Source organism: Nematolebias whitei, chromosome 19, assembly GCF_014905685.2.
Source record: "Nematolebias whitei isolate Nwh7 chromosome 19, NemWhi1, whole genome shotgun sequence".
Taxonomy (NCBI): Eukaryota; Metazoa; Chordata; class Actinopteri; order Cyprinodontiformes; family Rivulidae; genus Nematolebias; species Nematolebias whitei.
The window spans coordinates 16,634,769-16,654,035 of NC_056516.1; the positions used below are offsets into that span (position 1 = coordinate 16,634,769).

The window sequence follows — 19,267 nt, forward strand, 5'->3', positions numbered from 1 at the left end:
GACTGGTTCATCCCAAAGATCCAGTCCCCCGGCACAAACAGAGTAATGTTGTGTATGCTGTTCAGTGTCAGGAGGGCTGTGATCAGTCTTACATCGGGGAAACTAAACAGCCTCTGGCCAAAAGGATGGCCCAGCACAGAAGATCAACATCATCAGGCCAGGACTCTGCGGTCTACACTCATCTCCAGGCCAGCGGTCACTCTTTCAAGGATGAAGATGTTCACATCCTGGACAGAGAGGAACGATGGTTTGAGAGAGGAGTAAAGGAGGCCATCTTTGTGAAGAGAAATCGTCCATCATTAAACAGGGGTGGAGGCCTCCGGGTTCAACTGTCCCCCTCTTACAATGCTGTGATTGCTAGTATCACTCAGCCCTCTGTGAACAGTAAACAGCCATCAGTGTGCTAATGATCCATTGTTAGGCTGATGGTCCTTCTTGAGCATGTGATCCGCTGGTTTGGGTTGTCAGCAGCAAAACTGGTTGATCCACTCTGAGAAGGTGCTATTTAAGAGACTGAGCTGAATACAGCACCTCAGACTGAGGAAGTATTTCGGATTAAAGACGAAACGTTTCAACAAGAAGAATCCGTTCAGAGGATCTGACTTTATTTTGTTTGATTTGATGGCTTACAGATGCTGTGATGGACTGGAGACCTGTCCAGTGTGTACCCCGCCCCTCCGACAGTGATTGCTGGACATGGGCACCGGCGACCCCCGTGACCCAAAATGGAAGAAGCAGGTAAAAGATAATGGATGGATGGCTTTCAGATGATGACAAAACAAAAACTCAGGGACTCTTCTGACGTCTTCCCTGGTTCAGGAGCGGCTCGACTTGAGGAATGAGACGTTTGTAGCTCGTGTCCAGGACCCGTCTACAGTGCATGCAGTGCTTGAGTTTCCAATATGGAACATTATCACAATATTGTAATTTTCTAACACACTGAGTTTTTGGTTTTCATCATCTGTAACCATCAAAATGACAAGAATTAAAGATTTGAAATATTTCACTCTGTGTGTAATGAATCTATGTAAAATATGAGTTTTACTTTGTATCTTTAAATGCAGTTCTGAGGATGAAGTTTTAGTAAGAAACAAGTCTTTTCTCTCATCCATCCAGACATGAAGTGACCTTCATCAGATAATTTCCCTGATGTCCTGGTGGTCTTACATATTAAATGAACCGGTGCTGGTTCTGTCTGCCCCAGGGCCCAGAGACAGTGATTCATCTCTTGGCTGTTTCAGTTCTCACAGGGAGGAACATTTCCTCCAGCTGATCGCTGAACGCTAAGGACATATCTTCACCTCATCACTGATGGGATGTGTCTCTACTGAACCCTTTAAATGTCTACCTCACAGGCAGCTTGAAGGATGCTGATAACCTTTAAATCATGTTTTACTTGTGTTTTTCTTGGAGAAGCAGATAACTCAAAATATACCAGATCTTATAAAACGTATAGGAGTTTTAAAAAAACTGATGAAAAGCGTTTTACTACATTACACAGAAAGGTCTAAAGGGAGCCTTGGAGTATAAGCATTATCCATGGTAATAACATAAACTGTTGTAACAGAAATGAACTTTTACATAAGCAGTTGGACAGGTGGATGTAGGTCAAAGGTCACGCAGGGAGGTGGCTCCTTAAAGCTACAAAATGCCCAGTACAGCATGAGGTTTGTCCTCTTCTCTTTTGTATTTATAAAAATATTATTCTGTTACCTTGCTAACTTTCTGCATCAAAATATCCATCCATCCATTATTTTTACCGGCTTCTTAATGAATGAGTTTTTTTTTTTTTAGATTTTTAGATTTATTGATTTTTTTGCTAAACCATGAGTTCTCCGAGTGTCCTTCTAGCCGTCCCCTTCTTGTCACGGTCCGGTTCGGTTGAACCCAGGTACAGGCAGACATAGGGGCAGGACGTAAAGTAAAGATGAATTTATTACTAAACAAAAGGTTGACATGGCAGTAGGGGTTAAACGACTACATATTTTTTAAAGTCAACTTTAACATGATAAAAGTCGAGTCGACGTCGACTAGTCGATGACGTCATAGGAACTCAAGACGCTATATCATATTTGCAAAAACAAAATATTAGCAAAAATATGTCATTTATTATTTACAAACTAAAAGAACAACAAAAACATCGGGCGTATATTTATGCTCCGACCATTTATCATACTGAAAATACGTCACAGGAAAAGCAAAAGAAATGTACGGCACGTTAAAGATAAGGCTAAGAACAGCGGAGCTGGTGGACTCCATCACCGCCCGCCCCGCTCTTCTTAGTCTTATTTTATTTAATCCACCACCGTGGATTTGGTGGAATGGAACTGAGGGCAGCGGGGCAGGCGGTGGTGGAGCACCTTATTATAATATTATAGTTATTTTAGTTATCAACGGTCTTCGGCCGCGCGCGTCCGCAGCGGCTGGAAAGGTTCATGTAGCTGTGTCGCTGGCATCCATCTGGACTTTTAGTTCTGTTCTATCCCCCATTAGCACATTATTTTGGCTCAGGCTGGGCCATGTTAGAAATGACAGCTCTACTGCCCCGTTGTTTTTAGTTTTATTTTATTTAATCCACCACGTGGATTGAGTGGAATAGGGTTGGGAACAGCGGAGGGTGGCGATGTGTGCGACTAATCAATGTGAAATATAAAAACTTGCGAGATGTCCCAGAATCCACTCGTCGATCAGTTGATCAGTCTATTCAACCCCTACACGGCAGCAAAACTTACACGAAACATGGAGTGATCAGGAACATGGCAGACGGAGGGGAACACAGGGAGGAGCAGGACGTCTGAAGGCTCTTCAGAACAATGAGCTGACGGTGAGGTGGTGACAAGGGATGGTTTAAATAACGAGCTGGGTGAGAGTGAAAGTGGAAACGCCTGGGCTGAACACTGATTGGGGACAGGTGAGGGTGGCAGGCTGAATGGAAAAATACTGTGGAGGTTTATTGAGGGTACAAGGAATCTTGCACAAGAAAAACAGAAACAAAACACACGTCCTCTCACTTCTAAAACACAGAAACAACAGAACATGACAGTCCAGTGTGACAGTAACCGAGATGTGTTCTGATCGTTCTTTGTCCCACTTTTCAACTTTTCTTTCCTCCAGACTTAGAACTGCCTTCATGGCCAAACTAAGTCTGATGCCTGCTTCTATTCCTGTAAGATATAAATGTTTCAGAGCCGACAGAAGGTGATAAATGTTACAAAAGCCCCAATTTACTGGCTGGGATAAATTTAGGCTCAGCTTGCCGCTGGCACAGTGAAAAAAGATTGAGTATATGAGCGAGAGTTCGGCTCTGGAACGAGCCGTCTGCATGTAGGTGTGAGGGTTTTTTTTTTGTTTGTTTCCTCCTGTTTCATTCACCCCTCAGTGTTCCTCCTCCTAGTGTTCAGCCCCTGTATCTCCTGTGTCTAATCCCAGTCACCACAGGCTCACCAGTGTCTCTATTTATTCAACTTCCTTTTGTCTTGTCATTTGTCTCTGGATTGTCCTGGCTGTTGTGATCTGTCTCCCTCCATGTTCTCCTTGAAGTAAGTTAGCTGTCCCACCTTCACGTTGTTTTGTTCATTTAAAATAAACTCTAATTACCCCTGTGATTGACTTACGACCTGCCCAGGGTGTACTCCTCCTCTCGCACAGTGATGGCTGTACATGGGCACCAGTGACCCCTGTGACCCGAAAAGGAAGAAGTGGGTAAAAGATAATTCAACTCAATTCAATTCAAAAATACTTTATGACTCCCAAAGGGAAATTAAACAGGTGTCTCTTGAAAATGAGTTCTCTTGTTTCAATGACACTACCTGTATAAATAAAGGTTAAATGAAAAAAAAATTAAATAAAATGTTGTTGTAGCTGTTATCCTCATTTCATTAAGAGATGTTATAGATACTGATGGCTGTAGGCAGGAAGGATCTCTTGTAAAGGTCCGTCCCACAGCAGATCCGAAGAAACTGGCCGCAGATGCCGTCCATTCCATCCACCCAGGCTAGACTGGCCTCTCGGTTCCTCCGGGAAGCAGGACCACCTGCCGGGAGATCAGCCAACGAAGCAGTCATGCCCTCGCTGGCTGGGGAAGCAACCAAGCCCAGCCCTGCTGACGAAGCAGCTGAGTTCTGAGTAGCCAAACCCACCTTCCTGTGTTTCCATAGGTGTCGGGGAGGATGGCCCACACTCCTGTGTCTCCGTGGGCATTGGTGAAGACGACCCCTACTCGTGTGTCTCAGTGGGTGTCGTGAAGATGATCCACACTCGTGTGGGCATCTGGGATGACAACCTACTTCCTCCACGCCTCTCCGTGGGTGTCAGAGACAATGACCTCTACTCTGCACCACCTGTTGTGGACTTGCTGGTTTCATTGCCTACTATAAATTCACCAGTCTCTGTGCCAGCTGCAGCCTCCCTGGTCCCATCTCCAGTTGCAGATTTTCTGGTCTCATCTCCAGCCACAGTTCCCTTGATGAACTCACCATCGCCTGTGGCTCTCATCGCTGGTTCACCTGCAGCTACACCCTCTCCAATGTTCTCTTCACCTGTAGCCGCAGCCTCGCCAATGGTCTCTTTGTCTGCAGCCTCATTCTCACCAGTGGCTTTTCCGCCTGTCGTTGAAGCCTTCCTAGTGGCCTCCTCATCACTCTTCTGCTTGAGTCAAAGATGATCCAGGTGGAAGTCACTCTTGCACAAGAATGGATGGTCTTCTTGCCGCCTTCTGTATCTCTTGTCCAAAGATGGACGGTCTCCTTGTTGCTTGCCAGATCTCTTGCCTCAGTCGGGATGGTCACTGGGCCACCCATTTGGGCATCTGTCCCACTCTGGTCAGTCTTCTGGTCGTCCAACTTGACTCTGGGGGTTGGGGTTTTGTGTTCCCGTTTGTATTGATGTTACCCAAGTTCCTACCTGCCATTTTTTCGTTTCTTGGTCCTTGTGTTCCTCTGTTTGCCCTCCATCCTGTTTTTCCCTCTTTTGACCCAAGTTGGATGTAGCTCCCTCCTTGGGATGTTAGGGACCCTCCCTTGAGTGGGAGGTATTGTGGGGTTTCTGGGATTTTGTCCTGGTTTTTCGGTTTCCTTCTGTTTTATTCACCCCTCAAAGTTCTTCCTCCTAGTGTTCGGCCCCTGTCTCACCTGTGACTAATCTAAACCACCACAGATGTTTGTCATTCTACTGTGTCTCTATTTATTCAAGTTCCTTTTGTCTTGTCATTTGTCTCTGGATTGTCCTGCCAATGGCTGTTGTGATCTGTCTCCCTCCGTGTTCTCCTTAGTTAGCTGCCATGCCAGCATTTTGTTTTGTTTATTTAAAATAAACTCTAATTATTTGTTTTACCTAGAGTCTCCCATTGCCTTCCTGCACGTGGGTTCAACACGCTTAAAGCAGATCATGATAGTAGAAGTGCAGCCGTCTGCATGCAGGAGCGCAGCTGTCTGCGTGTTGGAGCGCAGCCATCTGCATGTCAGAATGCAGATGTCTGCATGTTGGAACGCAGCCGTCTGCGTGTTGGAGCGCAGACATCTTCTTGTTGAAGCGCAGACGTCTGCATGTCGGATCACAGACGTCTGCGTGTTGGAGCACAGCCATATGCATGTCAGAGCGCAGACGTCTACGTGTTGGAGCGCAGCCATCTGCATGTCAGAACGCAGATGTCTGCATTTTGGAACGCAGCCGTCTGCATGTTGGAACGCAGCCATCTGCATGTTGGAACGAAAACATCTTCTTGTTGAAGCGCAGACGTCTGTATGTCAGAGCGCAGACGTCTACGTGTTGGAGCACAGCCGTCTGCATGTTGGAACGCAGCCATCTGCATGTTGGAACGCAGCCATCTGCATGTTGGAACGCAAACATCTTCTTGTTGAAGCGCAGATGTCTGTATGTCGGAGCGCAGACGTCTGCGTGTTGGAGCACAGTCGTCTGCATGTTGGAGCACAGCCGTCTGCATGTCAGAACGCAGCCGTCTGCATGTTGTAATGCATACATCTTCTTGTTGAAGCGCAGACGTCTGCATGTCGGAGCGCAGACGTCTGCGTGTTGGAGCACAGCCGTCTGCATGTTGGAGCGCAGCCTCCTGCATGTTGGAGCGCAGCCTCCTGCATGTCAGAACGCAGACGTCTGCATGTTGGAAAGCATACATCTTCTTGTTGAAACACAGACGTCTGCATGTCGGATCACAGACGTCTGCGTGTTGGAGCACAGCCATATGCATGTCAGAGCGCAGACGTCTACGTGTTGGAGCACAGCCGTCTGCATGTTGGAGCGCAGCCTCCTGCATGTCAGAACGCAGACATCTGCATGTTGTAATGCATACATCTTCTTGTTGAAACACAGACATCTGCATGTCGGAGCGCAGACGTCTGCGTGTTGGAGCACAGTCGTCTGCATGTTGGAGCACAGCCGTCTGCATGTCAGAACGCAGACGTCTGCATGTTGTAATGCATACATATTCTTGTTGAAACACAGAGGTCTGCATGTCGGAGCGCAGACGTCTGCGTGTTGGAGCACAGCCGTCTGCATGTTGGAGCGCAGACTCCTGCATGTCAGAACGCAGATGTCTGCATGTTGGAATGCATACATCTTCTTGTCGAAGCGCAGACGTCTGCATGTTGGAGCGCAGCCGTCGGCATGTTGGAGCGCAGCCGTTTGCATGTTGGAATGCATACATCTTCTTGTCGAAGCACAGACGTCTGCATGTTGGAGCGCAGCCGTCGGCATGTTGGAGCGCAGACATCTTCTTGTCGAAACGCAGACGTCTGCATGTCAGAGCATAGACGTCTACATGTCGGAGCACAGACTCAGCAGGCGATCCCATCTGTTTTGTTGTGAGGGTGAAGAGGTGAAATGGAGAGGCCGTGGTGTCAGAGGTTTTCACTTCAAAGGTGGCCAACGGCACGGCACAGATTAAAGCCCAGCAGGAATCAAAGAGCAGCTTGAGGCTGTGTTCGTGTGTCTGCCAGGGCTCTTGTGCTTTTGTTGTTGAGTTGTAGACGAGGAGGCTTAATTCTGTTTCTACCTTCCATCTCTCACGCATGTCACTTGGTTTCTGCTCTCTTCAACTCATCTGTGCAGTACATGAAAGCAGTTTGAGCATGGAGGAAGGAGATGTTTGCACCGCTCTCTGTGAATACAGAGCAGCATGGATACACTCATGAAGTCAACATAATGCCTTCAACATCTCTAAGACAACAAATGACTCTAAATACACTTTTATATTAGATCTGATCATCAACAAGCAACTAGTAGGCTAAAACCGGTCACTTCTGAAAACAGACAATGTGATTGATGAAAGAATATGTTGTAGTTTTTAACATATTCCGTACAAGTTTCTTATTTCAAAGCAAGAAAACATCAGAGATGATGACACCCAGAATTCCTCCTTTCACTGCCGTGGTCTTAGAAAATATGGAGTCATAGCTGCTTTATTAAATAGATTAAATAAGATTATCCAAGGTCATTCAGTATTGCAAGGTGTCACTCAGATTGTGTTGGGACAACTCGAACAAGACTGAGGGTTTGGTTTTAGGGCCTGAGCATTTTAGGAATAAATTTTGCAGTCTTTCATCAACACTAGATGGCATTAATCTGTCCTCCAGCTCTAATGTTAAACATCTTGGTGTTATTTTTGATCAGGACATGTCTTTTATCCCCCACATTAAAAAATGTTACCAAAGCTGCCTTCTTCCATCTGCGTAATATCACTATAATTAGAAACATCTTATCTAAAAATGATGCAGAAAAACTGGTTCATGTATTTGACACATCTAGTCTGAACTATTGCAATGGTTTATTATCTGGGTGTCCAAATATGTCTTTAAAACATCTTCAGTTGATCCAAAATGCTGCTGCCAGAGTCTTAACTGGAGTTAGTGGGAGAGATCATATCTCTCCAGTTTTAGCTTCTCTCCATTGGCTCCCTGTCAAATCCAAAATTTGATTCAAAATCTTATTTCTAACCTACAAAGCTCTCAACAACCTAGCTCCATCTCATATTCAAGATCTTCTTGTTCCATATTGTCCTAACAGAGCACTTCACTCTCAGACTGCAGGCTTACTCGCGGTTCCTAGAGTTTCCAAAAGCAGAATGGGAGGAAGATCTTTCAGTTCTCAGGCTCCTCTCTTGTGTAACCAACTTCCAGTTTCTGTCCATGAGGCTGACACATTGTCCAGTTTTAAGACTGGGATTAAGACGTTCCATTTTGATGAATCCTATAGTTAGGGTTGGCTTGTTATGCTACTACAGGCTTAGACTACTAGAGGACAAATTGACCTAATTTCCTAATTGAATAGTTTTCATTTCAAACTATTTATATCTTAGCATGTGATTCTCAACCTGCCATTGTGTATCTGTTCCTCTCAAACCCATCCGGTCGACGCAGATGGCTGCTTGTCCTGAGCCTGGTTCTGCTAAAGGTTTCTTCCTCATGAGGCAGTTTTTCTTTTCCACTGTCGCCTTCATGCTTGCTCAGGATGAGTCTGTGATGGAGTTCAATTCAAAGCAGTCTGTTCCTCAGATAATTAATGTTATTAACTGACTTTAAATGTATATGTTTGTTTCTGTTCAGTGCCCTGAGGTGATTTCTGTTGTGACTTGCTGCTATATAAATAAACTGAATTGAACTGAATTGTTGGGAGTGACTCTCAGTTACTACCATGTCAAACTTTATCTCAAGATCCCTGAAACTTAGTGAGTTATTCATCAAGTTTCGTTAAAGTGCATCCAGTGGTTCATGAGATATTTGGCTAAAAGATCAACAGGACTGACTCCAAAAATAACTGATAAAGTTTTAAGCAAAGATCAGAGTATGTGTTGGGAGTGACTCTCAGCTACGCTCATATCAAATTTTGGCTAAATGTCTGTCCAACTGTCTGAATCACAGCTGTTTGAGTGAGTTGGCTGTGGCGGCCATCTTGAATGGATCGGCTCCAATAAGTGATCAGCTGCAGAAGCACATCCACTACGTGATACTTTCATTAAAATCCCCACAGTGCTTTATGCAGTATTTTGACAGACATGCAAAAACATGATAATCTGTTTTCATCTTTTGGTGATAATAAATATATAATAATCAAATTTCTCTATCATTAAAAAAATCAGACAACATATGGTTGATCTAAATCCTCATCCATCTGGGTGGAAATGGATTATATTACAGAACCTGTTCGGGTGGTTTTCTGCGCAGGTGCAGCTTGTTTCAGGCAGATGTGCGTCTGAGCTCAGCATCTGTAGTTACAGACTGAGTTAAAGCTGGTTCTGTTGTGGCTAATGTGGATTAGCTCATCCTGAAGTCACTCAGATGGAGATGTGCATCCAGATGCATCCTGGTGGTTTTATTCCAATCCATCCAGTGGTTCAGGAGATATTTTGCAAACAGACACATGCGCAGAAGCACCTATGCACATGCACAAGCATGGACAAAAATATTATTAGTGGCAGGCGATGATAACTTATTCATTTAAAACAAATTACAACAATTTAGTGATTTATATATTTATTTTATTTGTTTATTTATTGGGTGGGCAGAAACATCCAACTCAAGGTGACATTTTAAGTAAATTTTCAAAAGCATGACCTCGTAGGAAATATATTTTCAACACCAAGGAAGTAAAACTGTCTGTAAATGTAATAATAATTAATTTAATAATTTATTAAAATAAATATTACAGATGGTTTGGTTTGTTTGGGGGAACAGAAGAAGCCACTTCAGATGTTTGACATTTTGTTTTACCTTGTAACACACACACACACACACACACACACACACACACACACACACACACACCACAGTCTGTCCCTGCATCCTGTGCAGAGGTCCAACCATTCAGACCTCCATTAAAGAGTCCGCAGCCTCTCCTGCCAGCACGGGCTCCGGGGCCGAGCCTCTCACAACGCCCACTCGTCACTCCACTGGTGACGAAGAGCTCCGTTTACCGGACCAACTGCTACAATAGCATCATGCACAGCTGAGAGTGCCTGCTCTGCTCACACTGAGAAAAGAGTGGAGTCCATCAGCTGCACACCCACCACACTCTGCCATGGCTGCACACGCAGACACAGGGAAGTGCACAAACACTTGTGTTCCAGTGCTGGTTGCTATAGCAACACACTCAGAAATGCTCATACTCTTTGGTGAGCACCACAGTGGGACTACACATCCAAGCACACGTGTACATTTACTCATATGTGTGTACTTTATGTGTCCAACACTACAGAGCAGATTTCAGCACCATGGACAGAGATCAAGCTGCAGGGAGAGCACATGACCACTAGAGGGGAGTATTGTTCCATTTTAGAAGAGCTCTTCTCCTGACCCTTCAAGCTGACTCACCTCTGCTGAAGCTACAGGCATGGAAGAACTGGTCCAGTTTTAGTGTCGGTTGAATTGGTCCAGTAAACATCTGTGAGGTTACAAAAAGAAAAGGCTTAGCTCTGTGATGGGAAGGCTATGTAAAGCTCATGGATGTTTTCACTTACTAATGTTAAATTAATATAGTGAAGTCAAGAGAGTCTTTCTGTCTACTCAGAAAGGAGTCTGATAACTTCTGACACCTTCAACAACTGTGAGCTGTGACGTAGAGGTCATGTCTTGACCTCGTCTCTGTCCGATAATGGGTATTTAAGCTTTTGCTAGCTCTTTCTCCGAGGACAGACCTTGGAATGGAATGTACCATCTTGTATGCCTGTTTTCAATGCTGCAGCCCTCGCAAGTTGTAAATTTGGGTTGAAAAATCTTCCTGTATCCTTCTTGTGTGTCTTATTTGATTCATGTGTTGATAATAGGATAATTAAATTATCAACAATGAGTCAGTTCTACGAACATGATGATGAATCTCAAACCTTTTTTCAAATCAGCTGTAAAAACAACTTAAAAATAATCTCAGGTACATTTGCCTTGAAACATGTGGAAAGATGTAATAAAAAAAATTCCTTTATAAAACAGACCTAATTGGTTACTTAATAACTGCAATCTGTGATTAAAATGAAATAGTGATAAAAAGTTAATGTCAGTTTTACTCTGTCAGCTGTGGAAGTTTAAAACGCATAAAAAAATCGATTTATTATTTGGGTAATTATTTTGGAAAAAATGAACAGAATACTGATATAAATCAGTAAGATGTGATGTATTTTAACCCTGAAATTACCTGCATTATAGATTGAAACATTTGACTCTTCTAGAAGTGTTACATTTAAATCTGTCTTATCGTAGAAAGTTAAAGATAATTAAAGAATGAATTAAATGAAAGACACCAGGGCTGAGAGTCTGAACACATTCAATATTTTCAGACCGTTTTTCAGCTTGAAAAATCCTAAAACCACAGATTGTAATCTTATTTTCTCATCAGGTTCTCTGTGTTCTCACACAAGTCTTCACTCTTTGTCTTATTTTATGCACTAAGTGCTAAGTCTTAAAAAAAATAAAGACAGATGGATCAGTTTTATTGGTTGGTACCCTTAGATCTGATTGACGCCATTTGCTCTATGATCCTCTGGTTAGCATCGGCTGGTTACCATCTTCCTCCGCTGTGTGAAAACATGTACACAACTTTCATAGTGAGGCTTTAATCAATCTAATGTTTCTCTTTTACCGTCACAGAAGCCAAAGTACCAAGAAAAAAGTAAATTAATGGGTTTTCCCTCAGTTCTTTGGAACTGGGCTGCTCCTCCGCACCAGCTTGTGTGTGAGCTCAGCTGCTTTCCTGTCCAGGTTCGTGATGCGAGGACCCATCTGATCGAGTGTGGAAGTTAAAGAAGTCTGTCTGCCACGAAACAAAAAGTAAAAGAGTCCATCTGACATCGGCTCGACATTCTGTTTAGGATCAGCTGACATCCTGTTTCTTCTGTAATAAAGCAGAAAAACAACCTGAACACTTTATTCTAGCCCTCATTTTAAATAGCACAGCAGATGTGACTAAATGTGGATTCATGAGATTTTAAACCATTGCATTCTGTTTTTTTTTTTTTTAATTTACACTTAATCCAATGGTCCAATTTCTTTAGGAACTGGTAATGTCAATTGACAATGAAAATGCACAAACAACAAACACCAACAAAAACAAAGAAATCCCGTCCTGTGCGTCTGCGTTCAGACAAGCCATGAGCTCATCAGGACTGAGGCTGCTCCAGTGAGCGTTCATCTACGACTCTTCACTGGAAACAGTTTCAGTTTGTTCAAGCCTCTGAAAAGTAACAACAGCTTTTTGATTTTTGTTCAGTTTCTTATTTGCTTCAAATATTTTTCAGTTTTAGAATGTAAACATACCAATATACCGCTTTCCAAATGGTTCCAAACAGGAAGTCGGTCCCAGCAGTTCTTCCTCTGCTTTCAAATGGTGTCCCTATCGAGTTTGACGGTTCCTATAAATATTTGGGTATCTTGGTCGACTCGCATCTCTCCTTTAAGCTCCACGTGGAAAACCTAGTAAGAAAACTGAAAGTTGAACTGGGTTTCTTTTTCAGAATTAGATCCGTCTAACTCTGAATGCTAGGAAACACCTTGTAACTGCGACTTTCCTTCCCTCCATTGACAACAGTGACATTATTTACATGAACGCTCCTACAAGAACCCTGCAGATGTTGGATGCTGTCTATCACGGTGCACTAAGATTCATAACTGGCTGTAACTATCGTACCCACCACTGCACCCTGTATTCACTGGTTAACTGGTCATCATTAACCTCACGCAGACTCTCTCACTGGTACATTTTCATCTTTAAATCACTTCTCGGTCTGCTGCCTTCATACATCTACATGTCTGCGTGAGTGCAGCTACAGCATGTGCTCTCAGGACATTATTACCTGCAGTGTTCCCTCAGTGAGGACTGAACTTGGCAAAAGGGCCTTCTTCTACTCTGCTCCTGTTTCCTGGAATATCCTACAAAAAGATCTGAAGCTCTCGATCTTGACCTCTCTAAGTGGCTTCAAACAGCTGCAAAGTTCCTGGCAAAAACCAATGCAGACATGTTCCTGTTTTTAATATCCTACATCGCTTTACAACCTAGCTGTTTTTGTTTTGTTTTTAAAACCATTTTCTTTCACGTGTTCTTATCAATTTGTATGCTTCCCTTGTTTATTGTTTATTGTAGTCTTGGTTGTCCTCTGTTGTCATCACTCTTTGTTAAAATCATGTCTCTCTTGTAAATGAGTCCCAGAGGCTCAATGGGATTAACCTGTAGAAATAAAGGTTAAATGAACTGTGCAAATAGTTTCAGTGAAAGGAGAATGTCATTTTTAGTTTTGGCTTTCAGTTATACTGTCTGTCCTGTTTAGTTCACTAACATCAGGTTTAGCTGTTTTTTTATTTTTTTCCAAAGATGGTCCAGATTATCAGCAATGTCACAGATCCACAGAAGAATGGACAAAGAAAGATATTTCTATGGACGGAAAGCATGAAACAGTGCAATGTCTTACAAATGGTATATTCATTCAACCTTTATTTAAACAGTCACATTGAGCCTCAAAGACTCATTTACAAGTGAGACCTGCTTGGACAGACAATAAAACGTTGTGAAAAATGATACATGGGGTTTGGAGACAAAAAAAAAATTCCTAACACGCTTTTGACCTCTGTTTGAAGGTCAAAAATGTGATAATGAAACAAAATCTCACACACTGGCACATAATGACATCAACATTATGCAGGAGGGGGGGACGCAAGGGCAGTGAGCAGCCAGAGACAACACACAGAGGCACTGCAGAGTTCAGATAAAATCACTCAGTTCAAATAGTTCCTTCTGGAGAGATCCGTGCACACTCGGGGGGTGTCGAGGACGACCAGAGACGAATCCAGAGTCCTGAAATGATGACAGAATGTTTATTCAGCTGGGCTCCTCTGAAAAGTTCATGGAAAATTCCTCAGTAGGAGGGTGGGAGGGGTTAGAGCATCAGGTTTACAAAACTTCCAGGCAGGTTGAGATAAGATGGCCTGTCAAGGCCAGTCAGGGAGCCAAATTCAGATAAACACGATTGTTTTGGGGACAGGCAGAACTTTAATGACATCTACCTTGAGTCTGTGTCGGTCCACTCGGATTCAAAACGTCCAAATTAAATGACCATGCCAATGGAAAATGCTTGAGAATAATCCCCGAGATCTGATCCATTCTGCCAAAAAGTCTGGGTGCTCGAGGCACGAACCAAGCCATCATATAAGGCAGGCAGCCTGACCAGGTCCAGATTTGCTGCCGACGACTTCCTTATTTGTTGATAGACCAGGAACCAGCCGAATCCAAAAAGCAGGAACCAGTTATCATAAATCCAATTATAAATGCATCCTTAAAATCCACAGATGAACGCAGAGATAGACACGCCATCAAGTCTTTAAAGTGGATGCGCCTAAAGCCTGTCTTCTCTTCAAAGAAATGTTATCAATTGTGTTGAGGGACCAACTGACCAAATCCAAGTCCGTAATTATGATTCGAAAGATTTGTAGAAGAGAGGTTCTAAAGCAATTTCACAGACAGGACAGAGCAAAAGCAAAGCAGAGAGGGAGAGGAGGAGACGTCTGCCCTTGAGAAGAGCAAGTGTTGAATGTATAAAAACATTGAATAGTTGAGAAAAATGAACAAAGATCAAAGAACTGTGAAAAGGTTTGTGTGGGATTCAGAGTCTGGACAGATCCATTCAGATCAAGACATGAAGGAAAGTTTCAATGACTTGAATTCAGAGCAGCTGCTAAAAACCACCAATGGCTTTTTAAAGTTCTAATCTTCTTCTTCTTCTTCTGGCTATTCCCTCTTTAGGTGTCTCCACAGCGAGTCATCCTCCTCCATCTCTATGCTTTTTTCTGAATCCATAAAGACACAATGGAGTTCTTTCTGACCATCTCTGTACTTCTCCATCAGCATCCTTAAAGCAAAGATGGCCTCTGTGATGCTCTTTCTCAGCATGAAACCATACTGCTGCTCACAAATATGGGCTTTTCAATAGGGGCGGCTGTGGCTGAGTGGTTAGAGTAGTCATTCTCCAATGCAAGAGTTGGGGGTTTTATTCCACCAGCAGTCACATGTTGAAGTGCCCCTGGGCAAGACACGGAACCCCTCATTGCCTCTGATGTGTGTCCCATCAGTGTATGAATGTGATAAAGCTCTGATTAGTCTCTTTAGAATGATTTGTTCTATTAGCTTTGTATAGATCTAGTAGAGTGCTGTATGAATGGGTAAATGAGGCACAGATTGTGTTGTAAAGCGCTTTGAGTATCTTGACAAGATAGGCGCTATATAAGTACAGTCCATTTACCATTTACCTTTTAATAGTCACCTCTCATCTAAGTCTAGCTTCCACAACTCTCTCTCAGATCTTCATCGTGTGGCTCAACTTAATACCCCTGTAGTTCCTACAACTTGTACATCACCCTTGTTCTTAAAAATGGCCACCAGCACACTTATTTTCCATTCCTCAGGCATTTTCTCACCCTCAAATATGACATTGAATATTTGAGTCAAAAACCTCACTGCCATCTCTCCAAGACATTTCCAAACCTCCACTGGTAGAGTTGCATTCGGCCCAAAAAATCCATCCGACCCGACCCCAACCTGCAGTCATCATTTCTGAACCCCACCCAACCCGATGAATTAACAGTAATTACAGGTCCGAACCCGGACCCCCCCCAACATTTTTCATTAGTTATTAATGCTCGGGGATGCGCAGCTAAATTAAGGGGCAGAAGATCAGAGCTGAGAGGTGTTTGTCCTTTCATGGCCGTAAAAGAGCATTTAAACCCTGTTTCTGCCTGCATTCTCCTGGCTTACTCAGACACGTGGGCAGCTCTGGCTGGAATTTTTGACGTGGGTGGGGTGTCAGCTTCACCTAGCTCTCTGACACACGTCTGCTTTGTGATCTCACCTGTTTGGGTCATCAGCTGCACGCATCCACTGAGTGCAGCGGCTGAATGAATGTCCATTTGGGCGATGGATCATGTCGTGGCAGTACAGTCCCATCTGAAGCTTAACTGAACTTTTTACCTCTTTCAAGGCCGGTCAGCTCGCAGTGAAATGGCAGAGTGCGGCTGGTGAAAGTATGGCAGGCCATGTTGTCATATAATTGGATAGCGGCTGATCCTCCTGACCCAATTAAAAGCCCGACGACGACCCGGTTCGTCCATCCAGCACATTATAATGGCCCGGCCCGCCCCAAATTCGGGTCAGGTGGGGCCAGGCTTAGGGCTCGGGTTAGAAATGACAGCTCTATCCACTGGTATGTCATCAGGTCCTATCTGTTTCATGTTGCTGCTGATCTGTTTCATGTTGCTGCTGATCTGTTTCAATGTTGATGTGTTCATGCGTGCACATCTGCTCACAGACTCATGTTCATGTTTGTGCTGATGTTCAATGTTTTATGTTATGAGTGCTTAGTGTATATTTAGTTGATGTTTTTCTTAGTTCATATCTTAGATGTTATTACTGTTTTTCTTATACATTTTATTGTCGGATGTAACTGGGACCCCGTGTACATAATTTCGCTCCACCACATGTACCACATGAGGTGCGAATGACAACAAAGAAACTCTGACTCTGACTGACTCTTCCTCTTCTTCATTCCTCTCAGTGCTTTCCTAACTTCTCCCTCATTAATCTTTTGCATTTCCTGGGCCATAGTTTGTATTACCATTACCCTTCTTTCTCTTTCATTCTTTTCATTCATTAGCTCTTCAAAGTACTGCTTCCATCTTCCCGTCACACTCTCCTTACGTGTTAGAAAATTATCATTCCCATCTTTAACAAGCTTAACCTGCTGCACATCCTTTCCAGCCTGATCCTTCTGTCTTGCCAGTCCATACAAGTCTTTATTGCCTTCTTTAGTGTCCAGCCTCCCATACAACTCATCGTATGCCTTCTGTTTTGCATTTGCCATCTCCCTCCATGCTCTACATTGCATCTCCTTATATTCCTGTCTCCTCTCTTCAGTCATCTCACTGTAACATTTCTTCTTGGCATAAATCAATGGGACGCTCACTTCTTAGTTTGTGATTTTCTTCCCACACTTCCTTAAACCTCACAAACTTCAACAAAGATGTTAAATTCATGCCATGATAATACACGCGCGAACTAATCCTAAATAACACCCGCAAAACACTTTTTTTTTTTTTACAATTGATTAGTTTTCTAATTAACTCAGTCAATTGTCAAAAAAAAATCTTCACTCATGTTTCTAGACGGCCTATGCATTTATTTATCCTTATTTCACGGTTCTGGTGTAAAATAATGTGTTTTGCGGGTGTTATTTCGCATTAGTTCGCGCGTGTACCATCTCACAATGAATTTAACATCTTTGTTTGAGTTTGTGACGTTTAAGGAAGTGTGAAAAAAATTCACAAGCTAAGTGAGCGATTGGATTGCTCTGCGACAAAACGCTCCTAATCTCGGTACAAACTTCTTTTTAAAAAGTGCGCCTTTATTTTAAGCTTCGTGGCAAGTTGAAAGACTTCCTGGTACATGTTTGAGAATATCGTGGATTTGTTGTGACGACTGAGCCTCGGCTCTAACAAGAATAGCTCAACACCAATGAGCGCACACCATCTACTTTAAAGTTAACACCAACGGTATTATATTATTATTATTTTACTTTACTTATCGTGTTTATTTTGGCTCGATGTGTGAGGCTACTGTCCACTAGCAGCTTCTTTGTGCTGTCTGTGTGAGCAGACAGAGATACGGATGTTGCTCCACTTCCCTGACGCTCCACAAAGGCATCACCAGGAACCAGAGGAGGGCAGACATCTTCGAACAACGTCCCGGGGTCCACAGACAGCCGGCCGGGACAGCCTCACAGCAGCACCCGGACATGGAAGGAGAGGTGTTTGAGCAGGTGGTGTCCGTGTTCGGCACGCTGGTGTCGTGGGTGGCTGCTGGGGCCATGGTGTTCGGGGGGGTGGTGCCCTACATCCCCCAGTATCGGGACATCCGGCGGACCCAGGACGCAGAGGGCTTCTCCACCTACGTGTGTCTGGTCCTGCTGCTGGCCAACATCCTGAGGATCCTCTTCAGGTGAGTCTGACGTCATCAGCCCACCACGAGAGATGTAACTAAAGTTTGACACTAAAGGGATGTTGGGTCAACTTTAACGCTCAATTTATTTTATTCTTTATCCTTCTTCATGCTGGTGTTTGACATGTCAGGTCATGATCATAGGTGGTTTCCTGTAGTCTCACATGGCTGTGGAGGATCTTTGTCCCACTCTTCTTTCCAGCGTAGCTTCAGCTCATTGAGGTTTGCAGACGTTCAGCTCTCTGAAGGTCCAGCACAGCAGGTCACTCAGGTGGAGGTTCTGGACCTTGATTCTGCTCTTTTGGAGCCGTTCTGTTGTAGTTTAGCCGCTGTGTTCAGGATCATTGTTCTACTGCATCATCATGACCCAGTTTGGTCCAAGCTTCAGCTGCTAGAACCATTTGGTCTGTAGAGTTCATAGGCTCAATGACTGCAAGGAGCCCAAACCATCATCCCTCCACCACCGTGCTGACGGCTGGTATGACGTGTTTGAGATCGAACATGGTTAATATATATAGCGTAGATCTTTTAGCGTATTGTTTATAGGCCTGTCGCGATAAACAATAAATCAATTCATTGCATGATAAATGAAAATTATCGACCATTTATCGGCTTTATCGTTTCTTCGTGTGTCTCTTTTTCTACTGGACACTGTATGACAAACTCAACTCCGGTGCTCTTCACTGACTCCTCCTTTTCTCTTTTAAAATCTGTTTTAACGATCCAAAAATCACGTTTTTGGATCGTTAAAAGCAGCTAAGCTGAGAAGCTAAGCTACGAGTTAAGCTAACAGGTCAACCTTGAAAAAAAAAAAAAAGAACTTCGTCTTGTCGAAGCTCCAAAATTCACGATTGAAACCCGTGCCTTCATGTAAAACGTTGATTTTTTTTCCTGCAAAAAGAAGCTGAGAACTTGTTTACTGATTTCTTTGTTATTAAAAGCTTTGTGTGAAAAATACTATGCTAAAGAGTTCAAACCACACTGAGCGTCCGCCATTTTAAGAACCAAAAAAAAAGGAACGAGAGACAGCCCATTTCATGTCAAGGGGCCTCCCTCCCATTTTTCTTAGAGAGGAGCTGCTCGATCCCTTGATCAATCTTTTGGTTCAAACAGTCTTATACTGCCATACAGTGGTCAAAAAAGGTACTACACTCAACACAAATTAACCAACATTTCTTCTTAAATTTGACAGAAGTTACTAATTATTGTCAAATTTCAAACAATATTATCGTTTATCGCAATAATTTCTGAGACACTTAATCGCCCAGCAAAATTTGTTATCATGACAGGCCTA

At 43.4% G+C, this 19,267-nt stretch overlaps 1 protein-coding gene across 1 annotated transcript in view; it reads left to right on the forward strand.

The window, feature by feature from the left end:
• The first annotated feature begins 17,643 nt into the window (after positions 1-17,643).
• The window catches only part of LOC119426138 (solute carrier family 66 member 2), a 66,029-nt gene continuing 64,405 nt past the window's right edge, over positions 17,644-19,267 (forward strand). Inside the window, 2 exon segments of the mRNA XM_037693699.1 lie at positions 17,644-17,715; positions 17,717-17,973. Of these exon segments, the coding sequence (XP_037549627.1) occupies positions 17,644-17,715; positions 17,717-17,973 (329 nt within the window).